The sequence below is a fragment of the Coenobita brevimanus genome, chromosome 54, assembly GCF_032717465.1.
Source record: "Coenobita brevimanus isolate Jiangsu-jjx chromosome 54, ASM3271746v2, whole genome shotgun sequence".
In the NCBI taxonomy this organism is placed as follows: Eukaryota; Metazoa; Arthropoda; class Malacostraca; order Decapoda; family Coenobitidae; genus Coenobita; species Coenobita brevimanus.
This window is the reverse complement of record NC_137007.1, coordinates 27,134,769-27,159,017: the sequence shown is the minus strand read 5'-3', so window position 1 is coordinate 27,159,017 and position 24,249 is coordinate 27,134,769. Positions and strand designations below refer to the sequence as shown.

The window sequence follows — 24,249 nt, the reverse complement described above, 5'->3', positions numbered from 1 at the left end:
TCATTTATTTACATACCAGTTTATTTAGCAAGTACAGTACACTAGTTTTTTACTTATATGAGTTATAAAATCTCCCTGAAAATTAGTTATTAAAGTATTAATTAATCAATAATAAGTATAATTATAGAATGACAGGGAATCGTCCATGTGTTGATGGTGAATTGACTTCATGGTGAATTGTCTCTGAACCGTGTGTTTGGGGTGAGTCAACTGTTCTTACAATAAAGAAGACAGAACGTAGCATACGGGAGTCAGTGAGGGCTAGTGCACCAGACTGTGCTAAAGTGTCTCCACCTACGCCTGTGAACTGGCTAGGAACCGTATGTTTGGGGTGAATGAGTCAACTGTTCGGACAATAAAGAAGGCAGAATGTAGCATATGGGAGGCAGTGAGGGTTTGTGCACTAGACTGCTGAAGTGTCTCCACCAATGCTTGTGCTTGTCAGGTTTCAGTGTTAAATTTCTTACATTTTTGTTGTTTTTCATACTTTATGCTAGTTTATAAGGTGTATGTAATGCATAAACAGTATTATTCAGATGTAATATACTTAGTAGACATGTGTAATTATGTGCACACAAGGGCAGAATGTATACTCGAATTTACCACATATGCGAAGGGTCTGGGAACGTAACCCTCGCGTGAATTAAGGGCCTACCTATATTTTGGATATTCCTGTGGGTGTTTTGATGTGTAAATATGCCTTAATGACCAGAAAACTCTGCCAAATTAAGCATAGGTACTGTACAAATAAGTTAGGTATAGGTTGAAGGTGGGTATAGGTAGGGTCTGGGTTTGGTAGGGGAATAGTGTTCATTATCCGGATGTTGTCCCTATCCGGACATGCTCTTGGCTCTATTATGTCCGGATAAATGAGAGATTACTATATTTGGGGACAGGCAGACAATGAATTAGGAAGGTTGAGAGCATTATAGTGATAATGTGGATGCTGGAAGTGTTGGAAGTACCCTGAGATGGTTTAGCCATGTGGACAGAGATGAGAATGGGAGGTTGACTAGGAAGGTGTATGTAAGTGAGCTGTAAGGGAGGAAGCGGAAGGGGGAGGGGGAAACTGAGGATGAGGTGGAGAGGGGCTAGAGAAGGACAATGATTGAGGATGGTGTGAGCTGAAAGAAGAATAGCTTGATGGCAGAGGATAGGGTGACATGGAGGCAGTTTGAGCCATCTGGGATAAAGGTATCTGGCTATAGATAGGCAGGCAGATAGAATGTGCTATTATGTAGTTGATTATCAGTATAATGCAGCACAACTGGATTTATTCCCATTCAAAAATAGTATGTATAAGAGTTTCATCCTAAGTAACTTTTTTCTTGTTTTCATTTGCTTTAGAATGCAGCTGGTAGCATGAATAACCCCAGCAATATAACGGCTGAAGAGTACTTTGACCCTGATGTTGATTTGAAAGGCAGGGACATAGGCCGACCCAAGGAGATCACCAAGAAAGTACAGAGCTTTAAGGTATGCTGATCTTTTCTCGTTTTTCTTCTTTATGCACATGTACGAGTGTGTCATAATCTCATCAGCCAGAGGATATATTTTTAATTTAATTGTGCTTTCTCCAGAAAATTTTAGTGAGCTTAGGATATATTTTTGAAAATGGAGGGTTAACCCTTTTATCACCAGGGGCTTTCCTATGCTAAGGAATATAGTCTTGAAATAGCATTAATAAACTACAAGACTTTATTGTACTGGAGTGGGGATGGCTACCATCAAAGCTTGGATACTGCTGTAAGATTTAAATGTGGCTGCAAGCTTGGTAGTTGGCCACACATTCTTCATTCTTAGATAGAGAACATTCAGCCAAAAGTAAAGTCACTCGGTGAGCCTTCATTTGAGTGACTGTATGCTGATTCAGAGTCCAAGCTGAGACTCTCCATCCATCCATTGCCAGACGCCATGTATCCCAGACGGGGTGGCCAATGGCTTAGAGTTAATTGTTTTACAGGGAGGGGCACTAATCCTCCACCAACCCCACTTGACACGTAGGGATGAACTCTCACATTGTTCAAATCTTAGTATACATCTCAGAATAATTTTTTCCCAACAGCTTCCAGCAACTGATGGAAAGTAAATTAGCTGGTTTTGATACTTGGTTTAGCTACCAGTCCATAGGAAACATCAACTGTACCATGGCCAACACCAGTATAGGGATTCCGTTAGAGGAAACATGGCATCATATTTCGATTAGGTTAGATTAGTATATTAAAAGTTAGTAGCAGTGATATACAGGTGGGACCACACTCCTTTACTTATTTACTTTTAATGAAATTTACAGTAATCAGTAATGAATTCATATACGTATATTAAAAAAAAAAAACAGTTTTTGTATGGTCCCAAAACTCATTTCTTGCTGTATGCTCCCTTTCTGCAGACATCCTTAGGAAGGAGCTTTGAGCCACTTATGTCACCACCCAGACATTGTAACTGGTGATGGGAAAAACTATGCCAGACTCAAAGAACTAAAGGGAGGGTGCAGTGTTTCTTGTTTCTGGCACATTTCTTTGGTAATGATACAGGAATCCCTGATTTATCCAGACATGTTAATTATTCCGATACTGGACCTTGGCTCTGTTATGCCATTATCTGAATTTACTTGCTATTTTCCAGACGTAAAAGTCCCCAAGAACTTCAGCCAGCCAGCTGACATGTTCAGACATTTGGTATCATTGCTACTGGGCTCTAGCCATGAGCAGGAAATAGGCCGTAACCCACAACCTGAACTAAAACGTCCGTCTGCCCCTTTAATGAATGGTCATAGTCACGCACTGGTCCGACCACTCCCTATGAACTTCCAGCACCCGAGTAATACTGTACTGACCTTATCCTACAAGTGGTGTCAAAGATCCATATGCATCCCCACCGAATATCCAAAGTCGCACGGCCACCAGCATAAGTCTTTCTCAGCTGCCACCGCGGGTCTAACACAGATGTACATGTTTGGTGACAGAGGCCGTCCACCTCCCTACCGAATGTCCAAAGTCACCTGATCACCGGGAGTTGTGTTTCCAATTTTTTTTTTTTTTTTTTTTGAGGAAGAAGGAACCAAAGGCCATGAGCCCGCAGTAACAAAATACAATAGAGAGCCAAATTCAAGATCCGATCATTTTGAGATGCCTGGACACACTGTGTTTGAAAGACTGGAGATCATAGGCAGCAGGAAATACAGACAGAGGGAGACAGTTCCAGAGCTGACCTGTTGCATAAATGAAAGACTGGGAGTAATGGTTAACTCTTGCATTAGAGAGTTGGACAGAAAAGGGATGAGAGTTTGCTGCCAGACGGGTGCTAGCGCCTGTTGTAGAGGTGGAGGAATGCAAGCAAACAGTTCAGAGGAGCAGTGACCATTAAAGTAGCGATAGAAAAGAGATAAAGATGCAACAGTGCAGTGAAGAGACAGAGGTTGAAGGGAGTCAGTAAGAGGAGGAGAGTTAATGAGATGAAAAGCCTTTGACTCCACCCTATTGAGAAGAGCTGTATGTGGGGAGCCTCCCCACAAATGAGAGTTGTACTCCACACAGGGGCGGATAAAACCCCAGGATTTTGACCCCTTTGTAGGTTGTTTCTTAGCACTTTTTTACTTCCAACATATAGAGGGATGGTTTAGCTACTTGTTGGTGCATATAGGTGCTTGGCGGCCATTTTGGCGCTTAGCCCGGTAGTGAACTCAGCGCCTCATGTAAAGTATAGTATTGTATAGGGATGCTTTTTTGAGCCTGGGTTTCCCCCCCAACCAAGTTCTAAATCCACCTACATGAGTCCAAAAACAATTTTAAAGCCAATCTGAATGGCCTAACAGCTGTAAAGGAAGCTAACTAAAGCCTAACATCTGTAAATAACTCACTAAAACCAACAAATAATATCTGAAGATTGTCAAATTTTTGTCTGGAAAAATCAAACTTAGTAAACCGTACCTCAAAATGACAATGTTCACACCACCTATGACTGGAACACATTAATCTTAGTTTGAAAACAGTTTATAAATCAAGCTACACACACAAGTTTAGTCTAAAATATCATAAAAATCAGTAAAAAAAAAAAAAAATCATTAAACTGGGGTTTGGCCATCGTTTGGCACGATATGGTGGTATTTCTACCTTCATCACTAAGCCGGGGTATCGCATCCAGGGGTATCGTATATCGAGGTATACCTGTATACAGGTAGGTCCCATTATACGACCACTCGATATACAAGAAACTGATGATACGACCTTTGTAAATTAGGGACTATTTTCATTGTACAATCTTGAAAATCCAGTGATACGACATTCAGTCTGGGGTGAGGTGTGGGGATTCTAACTCAGTCATCCCAGCAAATGCACTCATCGCCATTTTCTCTCAACCTCAGAGAGAAATAGCAGTACTGCTCAGGTGCTGCATTGCCAGACGTCCAATAATTATCGCAAAATGCGATATTTTGGCACACTTTGTTATGTGCGACAGCCTGCATGCAATAATGCGATAACTTTCATAATTTCATAGTCAGAAAAATTAATCGGGGATTGCAAAATTAACAAGTCTACTGTAAGACTTGTACAACAGGAGAATTTAGTAACTCTTATGATAACCAGTATGATAATCTGGTAGGCACTGTACTTAACAGTTAAGCAAATTCAATAATGTTAATTAATCTAACTATCTATTGCCAGACGCCTCAATCCCGTTTGGGGTGGCCACAAACAAATCGCCTCCAAGTCGCCCTGTTCCCCGCCATTTCACTGCCCTGCTCCCAACTCACACCCCTCTCTCTCATATACCTCTCCACCCCATCCCTCCATCTCATCCTCGGCCTCCCCCTCCCTCTTCCCCCCTCCACCTCACTCACATACACTCTCTTGGTCAGTCTTGCACCCTCCATCCTCTCCACATGGCCAAACCACCTCAGTGTGTTCCTCATAATGCTTCCTATCACATCCACATCCACACCACAACGCTCCTTTATATCCTCATTCATCAGCCTGTCTCTCCACATGACTCCACAGGCTCCTCTTAAATAACTCAAGTCACATATAAATATATGAATTCCACAGTAATTACTGATTTATGAGAAGAAATGCCTTTTAAGTAAATTGGGAGTGTGTCATCCTGTCTCAGCTACTTCCCTTTCCTTGGGGGAAGCAGCCTACGTATATAGATACAGTAAGTCCTCTTATTTGGACGCAATTTACTTCGACACCTCGTTTTTCGCACAGGAAAAAAGTTTCCAAGTTGTCTCACAATTTGCGAATTTCCCCACAATTCGATGCTCCCAGCCAGCAGCTGACGCTCAGCAGATGATGCGTACCGATGCTTAGTCTAGGCACTGTCCATTTTTCTATGCAACAGTTTTCCATGCTCTATATACAGCAAGCCCAGCGGGGCAGTAGACACATGTGAGTCTGTTATTGTTTATGATCATAACGTATGATCTTCAGTTGTGTCGTGAATACTCAGCAGGTCCAGCTGGGCAGTAGACACATGTGAGTTTGTTATTGTTTGTGATCGTAATGTACGATCTTCAGTCGTGTCGTGCTACTATTTCTTAACAAAGAATTGTTACATGTTTCTTGTAATACTATTTATTTTTGTTTTGATGGACAGATACCTGAAATGGATGTAAAATAAAGCTTATCGATATCTAAGGAAGGAAAGAATGATAACCGTGCCAATACAGAGATGGTAGACTCAGCCCACCAATTTTTTATTCTATTTGACTACTCTCAATCCTCATAAATCGCGTGTTCATAAATCACGGATTTGTAAATCACGGCTAGGTGGCTGTCAGACTGCCGGCAACCGTAAATCACTGTTAAGTCACGAAAATCGCAGATCTAGGCACCCAGGTGGGCCTTTTCTGAGGAGAACTGTAAACCGTGGCATTCAAACTAAAAACTGCGACCCAACAACCAATCACCGTGCATCCTTGGTGGCATAAGTGAATACTAATGCCGCCATGTTGTTGTTGTTCTTGTCCCGCCAGTCCGCACACTACTGACCGTCGTCGTGGAGTATGAGAGTTACCTGCCTTTTTTGTGCAACTTCCCCCTGCCTCCTACCTGCCATGGCCCCTCCCGACCCCCCAATGAAGCTCTCTAAGCAGTACGACGTCAAGAAGCTGCCGCAGTTGTCGTACAGTCAACGTTTGGAGCTCATTTGTCGTGTTGAGAGGGGAGAGAAGTTTTCAAAGCTGGTGAAAGAGTTTGAGAAGAACAAGTGCTGAGAGGTTCTAAGTTCTTCCCAACACCACCCCACTCCAATCGCTTAAGCAATTTCGTCATAGGATTAAGGTGAGATCCCTTAACACATTCACTGAATATTCCTAAATTTGTATGGTTGTGTTTGATGGTGCCTAGATAGGTGTAGGTAGGGTGCTGTGGGGGCGAGTTGGCCAAAGTCCAGACCCAAATTAATATTTCACATAAGAGTTTTTGTTCATAAATCATGGCATCCATAAATCACGGCAGTGGTCCAGACCCAAATTGCCGCGATTTACGAGGATTGAGTGTATAATACAACCTCTCTTCCTTGTAGCAGTGAGTAAAATAATGTTGTTATAATTTGTCCCATCCTTTTAGTGACAAAGAGGGCACATAAAATGACCGGAGTTTAGTTGACCTGCTTTGATGTCAAAAATTAAATAATCTGGTGAAAAGTGGCAGCTTTTCCATGGTTAGTGAATTCGGGAACTAGCCCATCCACTCTCAACACACCTTCACTTCCCACTCAAGCTAGTCTTCGCTTTATTTCTGGTAAGGATTTTTGGTGTTGCAGCTCTTTATAACAGTTTTAATGTCATTTCATGCACCTGTTTATTGTATTATGCTGTTTTAGCAGTAGCAAACACTCTTCATTTAAATTTGGGTAGGACCTCTTTGGTGTTATAGTACTTTCTGATAGGGTAGGTACATGTCCCACTGGAATGGTCCTCTATTTTTCCCATTGATTCTTAACTTCACAATTCGACGTTTCATGGTTCGTGAGGTTTTGGCGGAACATCCAGGTCGTGAAAAACGAGGATTTACTGTAGGTAGAAATGCCTTTGTTTATGAGTGCGATAATTTTGATAAAAAAGCGATAATTTTAACATGCTTGGTACGATAATATGGGTTTGGGAATCTGGCAGTGCTGCTCAGCTGGTGAATGCTAGGCCAGCTTCCCACCACGAACACAACCTTACCACCTATAGATGAGTGTTATGCATGTTTTATATGTTTAATTAATATGTAGTCATGTTATTTGCTCTGTCAGTTTGCTTTCTTTACAATTCAGTAATGTAGGTATGTTTGTTGCGTTTGGTATCGTATATTTTAGCTTGAAGACTTACCTTTGATGGGGTCCATGAACCCAACCAATATTTTACCATTAGTTACTTGTTTCGTTATAGGAGAATTCATTATACGACTATGCCAAATGGAACCTAACAGCTCGTATCTTTGGGACCTCCCTGTATATACAGTGTAGATATGCATGTACATTATACTGTGTATATATATATACACACACACACACACACACACAGTATGTACAGTATATTTATATATAATTTCGTCTTGCATTGTCATACATGAACCTGTGGGTTATTGGTGTGCTCATCCTTATTGTCACTATGTACTCTGCCACTTTAGCATCCTTTCCTGGCATTTATTACAAAGAACAGTACAACTTCGGTATACCAATGGTGTTTGGAACTTTACGTATTATGTCTGCCGTATCTATCTATCTTTCTTTAGCCAGATGGCTTAATCCCGTAATGGTGGGTCAAAAATCGCCTCCATGTCACTCTGTCCCTTACCATTTCACTGACCCCTTCCTGGCTCACACCCCTCTCTCTCACATACCTCTTCACAATATCCCTCCATCTCATCCTTGGTCTCCCCCCCCCCACCTCACTCACATACACTCTCCACATTAGTCTCTCACTCCCCATCCTTTCCACATGGCCAGATCACTTCAGTGTATTTCTCCCAATGCTTTCTAACATCCACATCCACACCACAATGCTCCTTCACTTCCCCATTTGTAATGCACCCTCTCTTCAGTTCTCTGTGCCTGGGTTGACTCCAGTCACCATTTAAGATAACTGGGTGGTGTCATAAGATGGCTTAAAGCCACTTCCTCAGGGTGCCTCCAAAGAGAGAGTAGCTACTGTGTAGAGGTAAAGAAAAAAAAAAAATCTTTTAGTACAGATGATTTTGTAGAACAGTATAAATTTGAATGCAGAATAGAATTACACAGTACTCATTAGGGACTGAGGTATCAAAATGAAAATAATACTTAGTGTCTGTTTTATTAGTATAAATGTCCAAGAATTTTACTTTATGATTGTTCAGGCTCATCTTTGGCTGGCAGAGGAGTATCCACTGAGGCTACAGGAGCAGGTGATGCCAATTGTGGATCTCATGGCAATCAGTTCATCACACTTTGCAAAGCTTAAGCATTTTATTCAGATGCAACTGCCAAATGGATTTCCGGTCAAAATAGGTAAGTAGGCTAGTTACGGTTTATAACCCCCCCCTTTTTTTTTAGATACTGTAATCATCTGATATTTCAAGTATCAACCTCATACTTGAATTTAAGTTTAAAACCTAATATAATTTTTTATCTGGAACTATTAACTGTTTTATGTCCCACTCACTTTTCTGTGTACTCCAGGATATTGATTATTACAGTATTTGTCACCACCATTGTCTCCATTGTAATACCTGTAGTAATATTAAGTGTGTAAAATGGTTGCATTTATATTGGCGAATGCTCCACAGGCAGGCATGGATTAGGTAGAGAAGGATTGATTTTGGGATGACTTAGTACGTGTAGTAAGTGGTGTGGTGGATGATGAAACTGTTTTGCGTGGGGACTTAAATGATATATAGGTAAAGCAGCTCAAGGATAAAAGGAGTGTGTGGGGGATGTGCATATGGTACAAGAAATGAGGAAGGGGGAAGGATATTTGAGTTTGGAGAGGCAATGAACATGATTGTATGCAACACACATTTTAGGAAGAGAGAGAGTAGGCTCATTACTTACAAGTCTGGGGAAAACAGCAGCCAGATAGACAATTTCCTGGTCACGAGCTGATATGAGGTTAGTGAGGGATGGTAAAGTTATAGGGAGTGAGGAGTGTGTGCAGCAATACATGTTCTTGATATGTGACATGGTGCTAGAGTAGGTGAAGAAAAAGAGGATCTCTACACTTAGGAGAAAAATATGGAAGCTGTAAAATCGAGCAGTAAGAGATTCCTTCTATAGCAAGATGAGGAGAGTGGTGGCCAAGCAGGGACGGAAGTGTTGATGAACAGTACAGAGCCCTCAAGACTAACCTCTTGAGAGTTACTGATTCAATATGTAGATGGACAAGAGGCCCCCCAAGACATAAAGTAACTTGGTGGTGGGTTGAGGGTGTAAAAGCTGCAATAAAGGAGGAAAAGTTGGCTTTTTTGGGAATGGAAGAAGGGTGGTAACAAAGAAGAATACTTGGTTGCCAAGCATAGGGCTAGAAAAGAGGTTTATAGGACAAAGTCTGAGTCACAGAGACTTTTACTTGATAACCTAAATCGTGTGAAAGGGAAGAGTATGATACTGAAGGTTGCAAATCAGATGAAGAGGGAGCATAGGGATATCATAGGTGAGCAGTGTGTAAAAAATTACTGAAGGAAAGATAGTGGTGAACAGTGAGGATATTAAAGACATATGAAGAGAGCATTACAGCCAGGTGTTGAATGAGGAGTTTGACTGGGACAGGGAAAGTTTTGAGCCAGCAGAACCAGTGTTTGGCCCTTGGCCATTGATTGATACTGCTACTGTGAGCGAGGCAATTGGCAGGATGCAGGTGGGGAAGGCAGCATGTGGATCTGGGTTGACTACTGAAATGTTTGAAAGCCTCAGGAGATATAGGAGTGAGGTTAGTCGCTGACCTGATAAATACAATTATACATGTGTTGTCCCAGATGATTGGCTGAAGGGTGTAATTGTAAATGTGTACAAGGGGAAGGGTGATGCCCTGGAAAGAGGAAACTGTAGAGGCATAAAGCATTTAGACCAGATAATGAAGGCAATGGAGAGAGTTTTAGAAGGTATGATTAGAGAGAGAGTGAATATTGATGAGGTGCAGTTTGAGTTTATGCCAGACAAAGGGACCACTGATGCCATATTCATTATTCGACAGCTTTGGGAAAAATATTTAGGAAAAAAAAGGGAACTGTAATTTGTTTTTGTTGATTTGGAGAAGGCCTTTGACAGAGTTCCTAGAGAGGTGGTGAAGTGGGCAGTGAGAAAGCTTGGGATCGAGGAGTGGCTGGTTAGGGTGGTTATGGCTATATATGTGGGTGCTTGCACCCAGTGGATGGAGAGTTGAGTGATGAGCTTTCCATGAATGTTGGTGTGCACCAGGGGCCAGTTTTGAGCCTCTTGTTATTTATCATGGTACTGAACTTGAAGCCCTCTCACGTGACTTCAGAAATGGACCCTTGTGGGAGATGTATGTTGAAGATTTGGTGTTGATTGCATAGAATGAAAGGGAGGTGGAGGAAATATTTAGGAAGTGGAGAGATGGTATGGGGCACAAGGACTTAACCCGCTCCATCCCGGCAGATTTTTAACCAATGACTTCCCCCAATCCTGGTAGATTTTCATTTTTTTTTTTTTTCTCTAAACCCTCCGCCTTGTATGAGAAACATCGAAAATTCATAGAGAAATCGCTCACTTGAGCTTAAAAATTCCGATACAGGTAACAATACCCTCACCTGGCTGCGTTTTCCATGGGGCCTGGTTCCAGAGAAAACGTGTTCTGTGGGAGGGGTAACTATTCCAAGCCACTCATTATATTTATTTACTTATTTATTTGGTACGAATTTATATGTAGTACAAGAGTATATTGGTTTTCACATAGTAATGTGGGCGATATAAGGATTGTTTCACTCACCAAACACATCAACATACCGCACCTTTTTTGGCGACATTCCCTGATCATCATTTCTGACTCTTTCTTCCTCTAACGCCACGTAAACTTTGTCCTCCACATTGTCATCGATTGGGGAATCACTCTGGCCTTGAATTTCATACCGTCATGTGACATGTCTGTACTGGCCAGGTCACAGGTAACAGGTGAGTTGCCAAGACAGTGGCGTGCAGGGCAGAAGGGAGGTCATGCGGGGTAAGGCATTTTCCCTGCCTGGCATCGGGTAGAAGAAGGTGTCCCGTGTACATGTACCAAAAATCACGTGCAAAATTTGAAATATGTGCAAATGACGGACCTTGCAATCTGGTGCGTTCATAAACATCAACAGGAGTCACAGTGACAAAACGTTCGGCTGCCTATTTACATCAATGAGAGTCAGTGGGTTTAGAGTAAATGCAGATAAAACAAAAGTGATGGTATCTAGGTCTGGTGGCGGTACTGTCAAAGGTAAGGGAGAGTGGCCATGTGTGATATGCCTCAAGGACATGGGAAGTAATTCTATCTTGCTGCGTAAGAGATGTAGTGGTATTAGAGGTGGACTGCTAGAAAATGCTGATTTCATGTGTGCAGTGTGTTGGGGAGAGCAGGTGGAGATTGTGAGGCTTGAAAGGAATAACTTGCTGATGAGCCTTTTGAGTGTGTGGAATTTTGTTATTTGGGAGATATGTTCTGTGCTGGAGGTGGGGCTGAAGCTAGCACTGTGGCTAGAGTGAGGAGTGGTTGAAAGAAGTTCAGGGAGCTGTTGCCTCTCCTGACATTGAGAGGGCTCTCCCTCCATGCTAAGGGACACTGCCGGATTAAAGGGGGGGCCCAAGGGGCCCGGGCCCTGGGCCACCCACCAAGAGGGGGCCTCCCACCAGAGCAACTTGTGTTCATTTCGTTTCGTGTTTATGCATTACATATTACAGCATTGGATGAATAGTCCCCGTTCAGTATTTCCTAACTAAAAGTGTCCTATTTATATATTAGGATTTAGGTTACCAGTCCGTGGTGTATGCCATTGGGGGAGTTGGAAAGGGGGCCTCCCTTCCAAGCGGGCCCCGGGCCTCCCACATGCTTAATCCAGCCGTGCTAAGGGATCTTTGTATACAGCATGTGTTAGGGGTGTAATGTTGTAAAGTACAGACATGGGATAATAGTAATATGTAATAATAATAGTAATAGATCACAAGTTCCTGGCTGTAAGAGTAATTGTAATAGTAATAGAAGGCAGAGTAATAGATAATTGTATATTACTTTCCCATTACAGATACTTCTTTAATACCATTTACCATAATCAATAAAAACAGCCTTCTCACCTTGGTTACCTGTTGGCTGCTTTCCAAGCTGCAGGTACACCACAGGAAACTGCAGAATGGAGAGTGATCAACAGGCCATCAGGTCATCTAGACATACTTGTGCATTCTGTGGAGCAGCCCCCCAGCAGTAATAAAAATAAAAACCATTTTCAGTTTAATTAATACTGTTATCATAAATAATGTATTAATAGTAATAGTAATACTAATAGATGGCCAAGTATTGGTAATAGTTATAGTAATAGATGACCACTAAAGCAATTATAATAGTAATATTAATAGAGTAATTGAAATTAATAGTAATAGAAACCCAGAAGCAGACCCCATGTCTGGTGAGACTCTGGCAGTAAAGGAAGAGAATATTTGCAGGCTCAGACACACAGAAATGACAGTGATTAGGTGGATGTTGTCACGGGGGAATGTAAATTCAGGAATAAATGCAAATATTACGTGAAAGTAAAGACAAGGAATTGACTTGTGAAAATCAAATAGTGAGTTCTACTTTATCCTGGCTTACTTCGCCAGTTCTCTAAAGATGAGAATTTTATAAACTTTCTCAACAGTACACTGCAGAGACTATCTACTCATGAATGCTGTATCATTAGTACCGTTAGCCTCTGAGAAAGTATTCTTACCCTCTGACAATCAGTAACTAATACTAATAATGGACAGGTCCTTGCTGGCACAACGGATTTAAGTTTTAATATGGAGGAACTGGCTTAAATACCAGTCGTGAATAATGTAAGGAGTTTGTGCAAAGTAGGAGCAGCAACCTAAAGTAAGCTTAATGTGGAGAAATGAAACACAATTCTACATTACATTAAGCTCAAGGAAAAGAACTATAAATTTATTAATTACAAAGAAATAAATTTATGTTACATGAATCTCAAAAATGAATTCAAGCGGGGAATTCACTGTCGCAGGGGGACTAGTGAATTCAAATATCAAAGGAAATACACTCACTCACTCATTCAAAAGCTAATCAGGCTTAAGGCTAGGAAAATGAACGGAAATACTGGTCAGTGAAGGGAATGGAGCTGAAGCTACACAAGACTGGGTGTCTCTGCCAGGGGCAGGCACTGCTTGTTGCTCAGCTCACTGCAACTGATCACCAAACTAGGCGGGTAGATACGGGAAATTGTTGAACTGGTAGAGACTGTAGGCGATAGGAGACCTCCTCTCTCAGCTCTGGCACAGCAACCCTACTCCTGTAGCTACTAAACACCGACTGATTCATCTAAACAGTGGGAGGCTCAACGGACAAGGAGCAATGTGAAAACGACAACTGCACAAAATTTTTCGCTCAGTGAAACGCACTGTCTATACAGAAAGACAGTCACTTATGAAACAATGACAAGGATTATGAAACTCATTACGATCTGAATGCAAAAGCGAGGCAGTTAATGGTCTGAGCGAAAGTTTACACATTTCATTGAAATTCAGACGTTCCCTTATATGCTACTAATAAAGTGTCGCGAATTAATTCGTGACACGTGTGCAGTGCATCCCTGAGTGTGAGGCCTAGGGGGGCTAGATTTTTTATGTAAGAGTTGCAGGGTAGGATGGGACTGGAGTGTATGGGTGTTGTGATGAGGAGAGGTTGATTGAGATGGTTTGGGCATGTGAAGAGGATGCGGGATGATAATTGGGTGCAGGAAGTGAGAAGTGTTAATGGTAAGGGTAAGGTTGCAAGAGGTAGACTGAAAAAGACCTGGGATGAGGTCATTGAGTGTGACCTCAGGGATAAGGGACTGAATAGGGAAGATGCCAGAAATCGAACAGCATGGAGAGCCACCATTAGGTCACCAAGGCCGATGCATGCAAACATGTTGGAGACTTCAAAAACGGATGAACGAAACCTGAATTCCTACAGTCACATGAATGAGGAAGATCTCAAACTAAGGCTCTTTGATTTAATTTGAAATATAAATCATAGGATAAAGGAAACCTCAGGTATAATCTGCCCCCTCCAAAGCCAGAAGGAGGCATGGAACTAATAATAGTATGAATGGCAACAGGACTGTCCGATCTTATTGCCACTACAAGAAAGCATAGGGGGAATTTCCCTAGTCTTCCACTCCTGCCTCCACTAGTTATATAGTACTGTACAGTCTCCATACAGCTGTCACCACTTGGATGCTTCAACCATAATCTCATCAAAACCTCATTGTCAGTTGCCCCAAACCTCCCCATTCTGAACCAGTCATGGTAACCAGATGGCACTTTGATAGGGCAAACTGGGATAGATTTAGAATTTATCTAGCTGATCTTCCATGGCAGCCTTTCTTCTCCACTTATGTCAGTTCAACCCAATCCCACATTAATGACTTAATACATGCTGGTAGAGAATTGTTCATACCCAGCCAGCAGTTTACTAAAAGATCAAACACCCTAAAATAGTTTGACATCAATTGTACCAAAGAAACTACCCAAAAGTTTTTGGCATATAATTCTTATTTAAAGTCCAAAACTACTGAATCCCTCAAGCACTTGAAAATTGCTAGAAACCATGCAAAAGCAGTAATAAATCTTGTCAAATCAAACTTTCTTCACAACCAAGCACCCAAACTATTCAGTACAGTACTCCTAAGGACAGTAGAATATTCTGGCTAACTCTCAGTTCATTCTGAAGTAACTTTAATAAGCCATCACCCACTTCCTTACTAAAATCTTCAAATGGAAACACTGTAAATAAACCCCTTGGAAAAGCTGACATTCTTGCCAGTATATTTCCCAGAAATTCTACATTCAAGACAGTCAGTCAGAATGTTCCTGTACTAGAACTTGACTCTCCTGAAATTGCTTCTCTAAAGATACAAACTAGATACATAAAGTCTCTCTTAGACAGTTTACCACGCAACAAAGCTTCAGGTCCAGATGGAATTCCTCCATTTGTTTTGAAAATGTGTTCCCCAGAACTTGCTCCTGTTCTAACTAAATTATTCAGACTATGCATACAGTACATGCTTTTTCATTCCCTAATTCATGGAAAGAAGCCAACATCCACCTAGTTCCAAAGAAAGAAAGCTCCTGTGATCTCTCTGATTACAGACCAAGAGCTATCACATCTCATGGTGAGGTATTTGAGATTGTCATTAATAAGCACATTGTCAAACATCATAAATTCAGTAACGCAATTAGTGACGACAGTATGGTTTTCATCACGAAAGATCTACTGTTGATATACTCAGTCTCATTACTCATACAGTCCATCAGTCAACTGGCCAGCATGGAGAGACCTGTGCAGTAACCCATGATATTTCTAAAGCTTTTAACAGAGTGTGGCACTGTTCCCTGGTATCTAAACTCCCCTGCTGTGGCCTATCATCTTTTGTCCCACTTATTTCTTCATATCTCAATAGCAGAGAGATAAGAGTAAAGGTAGATGATGTGTAATCCAATTTCCACTTAGTTAATGCCGGTATGCCACAAGGTTCAGACCTGGCCCCAAACCTATTCCTCATTCATATTAATGATCTCGTCTGTCACCCGTAATCCCAATCACTCATATGCAGATGACTCAGTGCTTCACAGTTCCTTCACGCTTAAACACCCATTCACAAAGATTGATATCTCTAACTCCCAGCTCTGCACTGCAGTCTCCATAAATCAAGTCTTACTGACGATCACCAAATGGGGACAAAATAGCTTGTCTCATTAATTTCATATTATATCATTTATAAATGCTCCATTATACTTGCATGCATCGGCCTTGGTCACCTAGTGGCAGCTGTCCACACTTCTTGATCTCCGGCAGCCTTCCTTTTCAGTCCCTTATCCTTGAATTCACACCCTTCGACCTCATCCCTGGTCTTTATCTGTCTGCCTCTCGCAACCCTACCCCCATTCACACTTCTTAGTTTCCATACCCAGTTGTCACAACCCTACCCCCAACATTCCCACTTATCACTTTCCACACCCAGTTGTCATCCTCCATCCCCTCCACATGCCCAAATCATCTCAATCTGCCCATCCACATCACAGCACCAATGCACTCAGTCTCAACCTTCCTCTCAACTCCTTAACCCCTAAGGTACGCAATTCCTCCACCCTGTCTATCCCCCAGAACGCAATTAGGGGTCGATTTTTCAACTTCCACGAAGCTAAATTTTTTACTTTGTTATTTGAAGACGTTGATTTTACATACCAGAAAATGTATATACCATTTCCATATGTCAAATGCTAACCACAGAGTGACGCATCTACGCTGAAAATAGGCAGTGCACGCATTTGGGAGAAAATGGAGAACAACCAGAGAAATTTTCCCAAAACATAATTTTCGCAAACATATCACAGAAAGTATTGAATGCAATATGATATAAATTCATAAAACATTTATTTGGTAGAAGGAATGCACGTAAGTAATAAATAAATAAACAAAAGTGAAGAAAATAAACAAAAATAGAAAATCAATCTGCATCAAGAAAATACAGTATATACATGTATAGCATCTTGTAAGCAAAAACACATATAAATAAATCAAAATAAAAAAGTTTGAAGTGTACAAGAGAGAGAGAGAGAGAGAGAGAGAGCTAAAGAAGCAATAAATAAATTGAATAATTCCCTTGCCTTGTCTTGCCCCCCTGCCACAATAATTTTCATCAAGACTAATTTTGGTCTTTGACATTTGGAGAGCTTGATTTTACACACCAGAAAATGTTTATTTCATTCTCATGCGTGAAATACTTACTGCACAACTGCTCATGTATGGCAGAGAATGGAGAATAACCCGGAGGAATTTACAAAAAACGTAATTTTCGCAAACGTCTTACAGAGAGTATTGAATACAATATAAAACACATTTATTTGGTAGAAGGAATGCACAAATAAATAAATAAATAAAAATGAAGAGAGAGAGAGAGAGAGAGGGTAGAGATAAAGGATAGGGAGGGGTTGGGCAGCTCACATGACACAAGGAACCATGATAAAGGCATAAAATATATTTACTTGATAGAAGGAATGCTCATAATAAATAAATAAATCAATAAAAGTGGAGAGAGAGAGAGAGAGAGAGAGAGAGAGAGGGGGGGAGTACAGAAAAGGACAGGGAGGGGATGAGCAGTGCAGGTGACACGAGGAACGAGACGCAGTGGGGTTTTGAGAGGTGGAGGAGGAGGGGTGGGGGGGTCACTCTGTGGGGGGTAGTGGCCGAGCCAGAGTTGCCAAATGGGACTTTATACTCGAGTTTAGTCTCCATACGTCCCATCTCGAGCAGCCCTGTGGCGGGGAGTTTGATTGCCAGTTTTGTACAGAGCTTCCACAATCAACGTTCATAGCACTCCGTGCACCAAACAGCGCCAGTGTCGATCATCATCCATAGCACCTTAGGGGTTAATTGTAAACCAACCCCCCTGTCCATAGCTGCAGCTTTCCCTACACTTCCTCCATCATGATCAAAGAATCATTCAACTCTCCCAACACATTTATTCCTTGCTTCCTTCCATCTACCATAATCTCAGCCTCCCTTTCCTCCTCTACACTTACAATCTTTCAAAATACTCTGCCTATCTCTCCCTTACTCCATCCATCTCAATTAACATCCTTCCATCCTCTGCTTTTACTCACTCTTCCTTCCCAGACTCTCCCTTTCACACCCTCTACACCTCCTTCCAAAATATTTTTTTATTCTGTTGAAAATTCTCAGTCAACTGCCTACCTCACCTCTCATCCGCTGCCACTTTAATGTCACGCACAGCCCTTCTCATCCTTATACCTCTCATATGACACCTCATCCTTCCCCTGCAGCCACACTTCATATGCACGTCACTTCTCAGCTACAGCCATTTTTACTTCCTCGCACCACCATTCACTTCTTTCTTACACCACCACCCACTCTTCTCACACCACACACCTTTTCTGCATACCCCACCACAGCATTTTTAAACGACTGCCATTTTCCTGATCTTTCACTGTGCTCCACTCATCTTTCAGCTTCTCCTGATACTCTATCATTCTCTCTCTTTTGTTCAACTCACCCACTTTCAAAACCTTCCTGCCACTCCCAACTCTACTCTCAACTTTCCCTCTACCCGGTAGTGGTCAGACATACCTCCACCATTCCCTCTCAAAACTCTCACATCTAACAATCTTCCTCTTACATTCCTTGACACAACCAAACAATTCATCAATGCTCTATCAACAACCCATCCACCATCCTGTCTCACTCATGTATTGTACTTACATCTTTCTTCTCCAACAAGGTATTTCCAATCACATCTTTTGCTCAACACACATTCCTATCATTCTTTCCCCTTCATCTTTTCTTCCAGGCACAACATGCATACCAGCGACATCTTCAACTGGTACGTTTCCCACTCTAGCAATCAGATCACCCATTATTACCACATTCATATTTACACCAAAACTCTGTGGACACTCATCAACATCATTCCAGAAAGACTCCCTTTCGCTAACAGGGTCCATAAGCTCTCACAAATACCCACAAGTCGCATCCAAATTTCGCTTTCACCCACTTCAGTCTCGATAACACCTCCTTCCATTCAGTCACACACTGCTGCACTTCTGAGCTCACTAACAAGGCCACTCCTCTCACTCTTCCTCTATTAACACTTGACCTCCTTCCAGTCACATTTCCAAAACTTAGGTTCACCTTTCCTTTTTATCTCTATTTCACTAAAAGGCCTGTCTCTTTTTAGGAACTAAAAAACAGAGGAGGGGGTCCCTAGTCCCCTCACCCCGCCCTTTTTAGTCGCCTTTTACGACACGCAGGGAATACGGTGGCAGTATTCTCCTAACATAACCTGGCCGCAGAGTAGTAGTACCACCTTATAGTGCAGCCAGATTGTGTCCCCCCCTGTGGCGGGGGGGACACAATCCATCCATCCTATTCGTGGTCTTCCTCTGTAAGGCTGAGAGGAAGACCACGAACAGGATGGATGGACAGTGTGAAGAGAGCGCTGGATGCGAGAGGGATGTCTGTTGAGCAAGGAAGAGTGGCTGTGAGTGACAGAAATAAATGGAGAGAAATTGTGAATAAGTGATGATGCAGCCGTGCGGGGATATTCTCCCGCATTTGGTCTGCTCAGCTAGTCAGGTCAGGTGTGTGTAAGGGAATCGTTCTGTTATGATGTGGCAGGGGTAAACCAGTTCTGCTGTCGGGCCCTGCTGTTGATGTCACTGATTGCATTGCGCAGTTGACCCTTGTGTGGTGTGGTGCAGTGAGGATCTGTCCGTTCTCCCCTTTGGGGCTAAGATGCGAATGAATGTGTTTGAATGGGTGAGTAAATGGGGAGTGTGTTGTCCTGTCTTGGCTACCTCCCTTTCCTTTGGGGAAGCAGCCTAGGTATATAGATAGATAGATTCACTAAAAGCTAACACATCCAACTTTCTTCTCACAAACATTCACCGAATCTCCTCCCTTTTAGCCTCAATCATACTACATCCATGCACATTCATTGACCAAATCTTCAGGATTCAGGGATAGCTCAATCCCCTTCCTTTTCTGTGCCCTGTCTCATTGTAGGAGGGAGTCCCTACACATAACACTTTTGGATCAGATAATATAGGTAACAGAAAGAATCCTAGAAGGTATGACAAGGAAAAGAGTGAATACTGATTAGATGTGGTCTGAGTTTATGCGAGGCAAAGGGACCACATTCATTATCTGACAGCTTCAGGGAAAATATATAGGTATGAAAAATGAGCTGTACATTTGTTCTTGATGATTTAGAGAAGGCCTTTGACAAAGTCCCTAGCGAGATGGTGAAGTGGGCAATGAGAAAACTTGGGATCAAGGAATGACTGGTTAGAGTGGTTATGGCTATGTATATGGGTGCTCACAACCAGGTGAAAATAAATGGAGATTTGAACGATAAGTTTTCCGTGAATTTTGGCATGCATTTGGGGTCAGTCATGAGCCTCTTACTGTTTGTCCTGGTGCTTGAAGCTCTATCACATGAGTTCAGAAATGGACTCCCATGGGAGATGTTGTATGCTGATGGCTTGGTGTTGACTGCAGGGTTTGAAGGGGATGCAAAGGAAAAATTTAGGAAGTGGAGAAACAGAATGAGGCACAAGGGCTTGGGAGTAAATGTGGATAAAACAAAAATATTGACATCTACAGTAGGCTGGTAGCAATATTGTCAAAGCAAAGGTTGTGTGGCCATGTGCACTTTGCCATAAGGGTGTGGGAGGTAACTCCGTCTTGTGCAGTGTTTGTGATAAGTGGGTGCATAAAAGATGTAGATGTATTAGAAGCAGGCTGTGAAATAATGCTGATTTCACGTATGCAGTATGTTGGGGAGATCATATGGAGACTGTCAGGCATGAATGGATTGATCATGCTGGTGAGTCTCTTAACTATGTGGAAGAGTTTGTTATTTGGAGGACATGTTATGTGCTGGAGGTGGGGCTGGAGCTAGCTCTGGCTAAGGTATGATGTGGCTGGTGGAAGTTCTGGGAGCTGTTGCCTCTCCTGACACTGAGAGGCTCTCCCTCTGTGCTACGGGATCTTTATAATCGATGTGTATTAAGAATGCAATGCTATACGGTAGCGAGTCCTGAGCAGTAGAGGAAGAGGATATTCATAGGCTTAAATGTACAAATATAACATTGATGATTAGAGGCTTGGGGGGGGTTGGTTTACAATTAACCCCTAAGGTGCTATGGACGACGATCGACATTGGCGCTGTTTGGTGCACGGAGTGCTATGAACGTTGATTGTGGAAGCTCTGTACAAAACTGGCGATCAAACTCCCCGCCACAGGGCTGCTCGAGATGGGACGTATGGAGACTAAACTCGAGCATAAAGTCCCATTTGGCAACTCTGGCTCGGCCACTACCCCCCACAGAGTGACCCCCCCACCCCTCCTGCTCCACCTCTGCGTCTCGTTCCTCGTGTCACCTGCACTGCTCATCCCCTCCCTGTCCTTTTTCCCTACCGTCTCTCTCTGTCTCTCTCTCTCTCTCTCTCTCTCCACTTTTATTTATTTATTTATTTATTATCGGCATTCATTCTACCAAGGCTCAGATATACAGACATGAGAATGAGCATATGGATGTGTAGTCTATCTACCTATCTATAGCCAGACATCATAATTATGTAAGAGGTGGCCGTTTGACTCTGAGTTAGTTGTTTTATGGGGAGGGGCACTGACCCTCTGCCAGCCCACTTGTTAACAGGGAACATGTATGGGTTGGTTATATTTACCACCGAGCATTGTAAATAATATCCTGGCTTACAGGAAACCATTAGGCCTGCCACTGAGTGTACAGCCACCTGAAAAGAAAATAAGAGTAATAAAAAGTGACAGGAGAGATGGGAGAAATAGGAAGTGAGGAGGGCATACACAGAAAAAGAATGATATGGTAAAGGAAGAAGTAATCATCACTACATCAAGTGAGTGGATGATGGTTGCCAACACCTACCACAAAGGTAGTGCATCTTTGAATGACAGGCTGGGGGGAGGGAAGGATTGCAAATGAATATTTGGGAGTAAGTATGGGTCTGGAATGTACTAGTGATGTGATCAGAAGAGGTAGACTGAGATGTTTTGGGCATGTGGAGAGGATGGAGGATAAAAACTGGGTGTAGAGAGTGAGAGATGTAAATGTTGAGGGTGAACTAAGGAGAGAGACTGGAAAACATTTGGGATATAGGTCATACAGTGTGACCTCAAGGATAAGGGACTGAACAGAGAGGTTGTTAGAGGTCAGCCAGCATGGACACCTCCATTAGGTGACCAAAACTGACACGTTTTTGTTTTCGTTTTAGTTTTTGAAGGCCCCAACATGCTTGCATGCATTGGCCTTGGTCACCTAACAACGGCTTTCCATGCCGCTCGATCTCTGGCAGCTTTCCTATTTTAGTCCCTTAACCCTGAGGTCACACTCACTGACCTCATCCCAGGTCTTTTTCGGTCTACCTCTCATTACCTTACCCCCAACATTAACACTTCTTACTTTCTGCACCCAATTATCATCCCCCATCCTCTTCACATGCCCAAACCATCTCAGTCTACCTCTCCTCATCACAACACCAATACACTCAAGTCCAAGCCTACCTCTCAAATTTTCCATTGTAATCCTAGCCCCCCCCAGGCCTTGCACTCAACGGTGCCTTGCACCTAATCACTGCCACATCTGTAAGTCTGAGCCTGCGAATACAGTATCCTCTTCCCTTACTGCCCAGGTCTCACTACCATACAACATTACACTCCTAACACATGCCGGATACGAAGATCCCCTAGCACGGTGGGAGAGCCCTCTCAATGTCAGGAGAGGCAACGCTCCCTAAACTTCTTCCAACCGCTCCTCACTCTAGCCACAGAGCTAGCTCCTGCCCCACCTCCAGCATGTAACATGTCTCCCAAATAACAAAACTCTTCCACCCACTCAAGAGACTCACCTGGCAATATCCACATGCTTTCCCCAACACACCACACACATGAAATTAGCATTATCTCGCAGTCTACCTCTAATGCCACTACATCTCTTATGCACCCCCCTATCTCAAACACTGCACAAGATAAATTACTTCCCATGCTGTTGTGTCAAATCACACATGGCCACTCTCCCTCTTCTTTGACAGTACCATCCCCCAGTCTTAGACACCATCTCTATTTTATCTGCATTTACTCTTAAGCCCTTGTGCTTCATACCATCTCTCCACTTTGTAAATCTTTCCTCCACCTCCCTTTCATTCCTTGCAACCAACACCAAATCATCAGCATACAACATCTCCCACAGGAGTCCATTTCTCAAGTCACATGATAGAGCTTCAAGTACCATAATAAACAACAAGGGGCTCAAGGCTGACCCCTGATGCACACCAACATTCATGGAAAACTCATCACTCAAATCACCATTCACCCTTACCTGGGTGTGAGCACCCAGTACATGGCCAAAACTACCCTAACCAGCCACTCCTTGATCCCAAGCTTTCTTATTTCCCACCTCACCACCTCGCTAGGGACACTGTCAAAGGCCTTCTCCAAATCAGTTCCCTTTTCTTTCCTATATATTTTACCTGAAGCTGTCAAATGATGAATATGGCATTAGTGGTCCCTTTGCCTGGCATAAACCCAAACTGCATCTCATCAATATTCACTCTTTCTCTGCTCATACCTTCTAGTACTTTCTCCATTACCTTCATTATCCGGTATAAATGCTTTATGCCTCTATAATTTCCCCTATTCCAGGTCATCACCCTTCCCCATGTACACATTACACTTACACTCTTCAGCCAATCATATGGGACAACACACTCATATATAGGAAACCCTCTCTAATTCAGACTAACTGGGGGGAACCCCATGTCGAAATATCTGAAAATCCTAATTATCAGAGCTCATGGCTGCCCCTGTCCCTAAAGTACACACACTGTCACTAAAACATGGCTTTTTCACAAAAACATTGAAGAGTGCAGTGTATTATTACCTTATACTAAAAAATAGTGCACAATAATAAAATAAGTAAAATATTGTTAAACCTTGAAACTGAAATCATGCAACACAGTAGTACAGTACAGTACACTTCAGTGTACTGAAGGTACTGTACAGTTCATAAAAATTACACTTATTACTACACTTATCACAACAGTAACTGTTCATGTCCACTTGTTACTAAAGTAACCTCATGTCCACTTATCACTATAGTAACTGTTCATGTCCACTTATTACTAACTGTACACGTCCTCTTATCACTAACTGTACATGTCCACTTGCACTACAGTACTTTTCCACATGCACTAATTGTCCTCAAAGATTTCCCTTGGCACCTCAGGTGTAGCCCTGGCAATTGCCACAGTTAGGTCCTCGGTACTGGCACGAGAGATGCTGGAGCTGGGGGTGCTGGCACGGGAGATGCTGGAGCTAGGGGTGCTGGCACGAGAGATGCTGGAGCTGGGGGTGCTGGCACGGGAGATGCTGGAGCTAGGGGTGCTGGCACGAGAGATGCTGGGGGTTGTGGTACGTGAATCTGTATCAGAGATGTGGAGACTGGCTGAGGAGGTGGATAACACTGAGGAAGAGATGGATACACCTGACA

At 42.6% G+C, this 24,249-nt stretch overlaps 1 protein-coding gene across 1 annotated transcript in view; it reads left to right on the top strand.

Moving 5' to 3' along the window:
- Nucleotides 1–24,249, top strand: part of LOC145401061 (ankyrin repeat domain-containing protein 13D) — a gene marked incomplete at its 5' end in the record, with an annotated part of 398,667 nt that overhangs the window by 343,625 nt on the left and 30,793 nt on the right. Inside the window, 2 exons of the mRNA XM_080273433.1 lie at nt 1,355–1,476; nt 8,325–8,475. Coding sequence (XP_080129559.1) covers nt 1,355–1,476; nt 8,325–8,475 — 273 coding nt within the window. The remainder of the gene's footprint in view (nt 1–1,354; nt 1,477–8,324; nt 8,476–24,249) is intronic.